This window comes from Balaenoptera borealis (genome assembly GCF_965194805.1).
Source record: "Balaenoptera borealis genome assembly, chromosome: 13".
Lineage (NCBI taxonomy): Eukaryota > Metazoa > Chordata > Mammalia > Artiodactyla > Balaenopteridae > Balaenoptera > Balaenoptera borealis.
The window spans coordinates 22,543,141-22,549,140 of NC_138870.1; the positions used below are offsets into that span (position 1 = coordinate 22,543,141).

General features: G+C 38.2%; 1 protein-coding gene across 1 annotated transcript in view; it reads left to right on the forward strand.

The window, feature by feature from the left end:
- The window catches only part of SSPN (sarcospan), a 40,703-nt gene extending 35,121 nt beyond the window's left edge, over positions 1-5,582 (forward strand). The window contains exon 3 of the mRNA XM_082352290.1: positions 1,419-5,582. Coding sequence (XP_082208416.1) covers positions 1,419-1,784 — 366 coding nt within the window. The 3' untranslated portion in view covers positions 1,785-5,582. The remainder of the gene's footprint in view (positions 1-1,418) is intronic.
- The last annotated feature ends 418 nt before the right edge of the window (positions 5,583-6,000 follow it).

Below are 6,000 nucleotides of genomic sequence, written 5' to 3' on the forward strand. Positions count from 1 at the left end.
CAAACCAGACACATGCTCAGGGCACCAACACACACACACACACACACACACACACACACACACAAACACACATACACACACACACACACACACACACACACACACACACACACACCAGTCAAGAAAGAAAAAGTAAAAATTTAAGTATTCTATATTTAAGACTTGAAAACATTTGAAATTGTCCCTGTGTGCAAAATCACTCATCTGGAGGACTTATGCACACATGTTTTATAATCTTGCATACATGTTTTTATTTTGAGTTGCAATTAGTTGGAGGCGGCGGGGGAGGGCATAATCTGTTCAGAGTAACTTTCATCTGAACCTGGACGTGACTAATCTTCCTCTGAAGAGTTCACATTCAGCAGAATTGCTCTATGAGCAACTTCTGACTATGAGAATGTAAATCTTGCACTAAGAACTGGGTTCAGTACACCAGTCCCAGCAGCTGCGTACTCTGTTCCTTATCTAGATCCTCAGGAGGTCGGGCCATTAAGAGAAAGGTTTTCAGTAGGGAAGTCCAATCACAAGATTTCTTGTTCTGTAAAATGGTTTACATTGTGGCCATGTCAACAAGCACCCACAATTTTTGATCAAAATATTTCAGGTGTAGGGTAAATGTCTGAGTTGTTCAGGGATTCCATGGTTCTTTAGTAGCAGAGTTAGAACTTTAACCAGACTTTTCCATTCCAAGGCTAACACATAAGCCAACGGTGTTCAGAACCTTGGTGGCTGAGGGACCATTTACAGCTTATTTTTATGCTCAGAAACTACATGGTTATAGGTGGACTTGGGATGAGACTTGTAGGTGATCAAGTCACCTACCTTCTGGAACCATAATTTTTTTTTCTCCCAGCAACCTCTCACTGGGGATTCTGGCCTTCCTGGACATAGTTTGGCAACCACTCCATTGAATATAGTCTTTTTTATTAACCCATGTTGCTAGTTGACCAATCATTGCCAATTTTGGCCAACACAGTGTTTACATTGAAGAAATTTGTCCTCTACTTCCTAGTCTTGTTTCAGTCTTTATATCAGCAGTTGTTAAGGTCAAAACAAGCACAGTATGCCTTTCAGGGATGGCTCTTGTGTTTGGGCGTCATCTAAGCTGCCTGCTACATCCATATACAAACATCCCCAAATCAAGCTAATAATGTTGTCTCAATTCATGAAAAACACCCGACATCTGTACGACGAATGAAAATATGATCAGAGTTTTTCAGATTGTGATCAGATTGCTCACTAACAGTCCATAACGATCCATTGCCATGTCTTGGGTACCATGTTTCTGAGGAGAGACAGCCCCTCCATCAGGGGACTTCTTGGGAGAGAAGAAGAAGAAGAGCTTTTCTTTATTAGCTTTGTCAATAGTCATCCAACGCTGTCCGTAACTGGAAAGGTTTTCTTCTGCTTTCTTGCAGCTCTTGTACTTCCTGCTGAGCGCCCTTGGCCTGACGGTCTGTGTGCTGGCCGTGGCGTTCGCCGCTCACCACTATGCACAGCTCACACAGTTTACCTGTGGAACCACGCTCGACGCCTGCCAGTGCAAACTGCCCTCGTCCGAGCCCCTCAGCAGGACCTTTGTGTACCGGGATGTGACTGACTGTACCAGCATCACTGGCACTTTCAAACTGTTCTTACTCATCCAGATGATTCTGAACTTGGTCTGCGGCCTTGTGTGCTTGTTGGCCTGCTTTGTGATGTGGAAACACAGGTACCAGGTCTTTTACGTGGGTGTCAGGATGTGTTCCCTGACAATTTCCGAAGGTCAGCAGCCAAAGGTCTGACATTCTTGCTCTCAGGTGGGAGAGAAAACAGCACCCTGACTAGCTGAGCTTTTTTTAAAAAGGAAAAAAAGGGAAAGAAAATGAAGAAAAAATGAAATTTGACCATAACTAATATTCACTGTTCTAAATGAATATTTTTATATTTTTCAGGAAATGAAAGAGCATTTCTTCAGGTTTCCATAGTATTTTTTTTTTTTAATTCTTAAGATCTAAACTGACTTTGGGATATTAAAAGAACACGGTACAGGGAAAGAATGGTATAGCTCTATCTTTAAAGTCTGGAGTCTATTCCTAATACTCATTTTATCTATTACTGATATAATCTTCTTTCCTGTTAGTCCAGTTTGATTTGGACAGTTTCAGACCCACTTGCTAAATTTTGTAGGATCTTCCTTCAGGCCTTTCCCCCCTCCCGCCGTGATCCTCACTACGACTCAGAGAAAGGCAGGGGGCAGGAGGAGGGGGAGAGCTGAACAGCCAGCGTGTCTTTCTCTATTTTCCCTGGTAGAGATGTCTTCAAGGCATGAAACAGCTTAAAAGAGCAGAGTAGAAAAGGAAGAGACTTTGCAAAAGGCTAAATAATTACAAACACCTGTGTTGGGGTCCCTGGCCTTTTTCCTCTGCTCCCTTATTTTGGATCTGTAAATAGATCACTTAGTGAATGCTTTGGGTGATTGTCTGCTTCTCAGTAATTGAAAGCTGGTGGTAGTTGTATTCTTAATGATATAGAAGGTTTAAAAATAATTACATTATGCTTCTATTCTGTCACCTAAAACAAATCATTAAAACTAATTTCTAGCTAATTGTTAATTATAATTATGCTCAGAAGTCTATTTAATGAGCCCTGGCTGTACTTACGTGGCACTGTCGGTATTTGGAGAAATTACTCTCACAAGAGAGAAGGCTTAAAGATTCTTTCTTCTGAAAGCCAAGCTTTACAAGGGAGAAAAAAAAAATTTTTTTTTTTTATTAATAGCTCAGGTTAAAAATACTCATTTAAATGAAAACAAGAGCATTTGTAATGGGAAATGTTTATACAAATAGCACATTTGTGATATGTTGTAAAGTATCTCTCTTGGCAGCTAAGTACTTTTGACGAAGAATGAGTAATGCTGAAGTGTCCCATTCATGAAATTATATTTGATATGTAATCTTATTATTGATTTGTATGCACAGTCAACTAGAGCCTTAAACTAATGTTTTCTGAGGTCCTTATGTGAACATTTGGCCGTTGACTTGGAGGGTAGTTTTTGGTTTTGTTTTGAAGTGACTGCGACTTAAAAGAGCACAGCTACCCTATGGTGGGAGACTTTTCTCTCTAGTTATTGTTATCATTGAATTTGGAACAATATCAATGTTTTAAGGAAGGAGCTCAGAATGCAAATTCATGTAGCATAAATGTTACCAAAAACTTTCTCTATTAGTATGCTCTGTTGAAAGCAGAAATTCAAGATAATTGAGCTTAATTTGCTTCTCCACATTGCCTATTGATATATTTTACTAATCATTAAATCCTACTCTAAAAAAATCATTTCCTTGTTTGCCTTAAGAGGTATATGAATAATTCCATCGATTGTGACAATAGTGTCGATTATTACATGATATGAATATCCAAATAAAAAGGGAAATGTTAAGTTAGTTGGAGAATTGTAAATATATTTTATGCCCTCCAGATAAAACACCTGATAGACGTTAAAACCTTTTTATGTATTGACTTGCTTTAAAAATGGCCTTCCTACACACTAGCTCAGGCCAAAAATGCACATCGGGGGCTTAATGGATGACTCTGGAGCAGAGGTTTGATACACAAAAATTACATCAACACACACCAAGCCTCCTGATGATGACCTAAAAAAATACTTTGTACCCTGTTAAAAAAATTCCAATAACTGAATCCATTTTGATTTTGACAGTTTCCTACAAAAGAAAATGACTGATAATCTGTGGGCTCTTTTTTAAAGAGTGAGAAACCAGTGCTTTAATGCTAATGACTATGAATAAGGCATCATTGGAATCACATCCTGAATGCCTTAAACAATTTTTTATAGCAAACACTACAAATTTTTCTATCAGAAAATTAAATTCTACACAACACTAAGGTGCTCTATGCTTTACAAGCGATTCACAGGGTATTTCAAATGGTAGAATAACTCTGGCTTATGTGCTTCCTTTTTCTAAATAATGCAACCAGTAAGAACTGACATGGTGATAAGCTTGGTAATAATCAGGATATATATATATATATATATATATATATATATATATATATATATATATATATATATATATACACACACACATATATATAATGTGTATATATATAATGTGTATATATATACACATTATATATATATATATATATATAAAATATATATATAATGGGGATTTTGCTATTGGTGCTTGAATCATTCTTAAATCCCTAAAGAGAGAAAAAATTCATAAGTGAAGGAGAAACAAAAAATAAAATGAAAAAATTAGAAAGGAAAGAAAGAAAAGATTTCTGTGCTGCAAACTCACTGTGTATTGATACATGTGAGAATTGTGTTGCATGAATAACAAACTGCTTTGGGCTGGATTTGAAGTATTTTGAGGTTGTGTTTTGCAAATATTGAAGTTACAGTAATGGCAACAGAAAAGGAACAGATACCGAGCTTTACACTTAGCAAAATGTTACATTTAAAATCTGACAAGGTGCCAAGATGGTGACTGTCTCTTCTAAACCATAAAACAGTAAGATTTGCACAATCCTCCTTCTCTTCCACCTCCTTTAGGAGAATTAAATGAATCAAGACTTTGGAAAGAAGGCGAACAGCCGGGACTTGGCAGCACTTGAAACAGGAGGAATACAGCAGCCTAAATGTGCAGACTTTGTAACTGAGCCCACCCAATCGGTCTGTGCCTTCACGTGACCACCATCTGTGCCTCCCTCGCTCCATCCAAATTTGTGCAGGCAGATCCCTGGAGCCATTCCTAAAAATATAGCTACACCAGGCCCTAGAAACTGTAGTCAAGTAACAGGCCTAACTTTTTTCCTTCCTTGAGTTAAACCTCCATAAGATCTCTTTTGAGGGGCTTTCAGCTGCAGACATCAGTGTGTTCTGACAGCGAGAACCCGTTATGTGTTTCCTATTTGTATCCAGGACATTAGAATCTGTTCATATTCTCATACTTCCTCTCTTGCATGCAGTATATCTGGAGTATGTTTATAGATTTGTTTAGTAAAGGGTGGGGTAGAGGGTATCCGAGGGAGATTCCAGGGGACAGCGGTGGATCGGTTAATGATGGTCAGAAATGAACTGAAAAGTTGCCCTGAAAAACAATTGCATCCTATCATGAAGCATACCTTTACATTTTCTAGTGATTGTCGCTGAACCATCGCTTTGCAGCCATACACACAGCCTGTGAATCAGGCTGGCCCTCAGTTCTTACTGTACTCGAAGAACTTGATCATGTTTTTAGATGTACGCTGTGTTTTCAGGGTAGCGTTACAAAGAGCCGATGGCCACATATATTGACTCACAGTGGAAACATTCATTTGAATAAAGGTTCAGTGGTTCAGCCTGTAAAATGAATACCTTGATCGGTTTCTTCTAATTTTCTAGTATTTCATTATCTCAAACAATTATCCCCTTCAAAAATATTGGTCTGTACTTTGGTGTTGCAGTTTTGTTCTTCTGGCATTGAGGGTATAATGAGTAGAAAACAAAGTGTTTCCTACACGTTTAAGGCGGTTGTTTTTAAGGGGGTGTCTATACTGAAGATTTTCTTTGTTAATAAAATTTTCATAATCTCTGAAAACTCCTTGTTTGGATGTGTTTTAAGGTGATGGTACGTTGCACATGAACTGGTCTACATAAAATCTCTCAACTTAGTGTTTACAGCAAAAATCTGGGTTTGGAATAGACAAGGACCAATATGCATTGTGACTCCTTTGTTCCTGGGGCTGTCTCTCTTTTGGTACATTGTCGAAGTCAAGGCTGTAAATGCTCCCCAGGCAAAGGGAGCCTGAGCTGGAAAAAAAATTTTGCAGAAGATGCTTCGAATGCTGATCTTCATTTACACCTATTAATATCAACTAAAGCTTGGCCTAAAGAATGGGATACATGTCGAATGTTATAGGCGCAATCATATTCGACATTGAATTATATGGAAAAACAGACAGCCTATTCCATTTCAAATCTGAAAACAAGGGCTCCTTCTTACCAACTCTGAGACA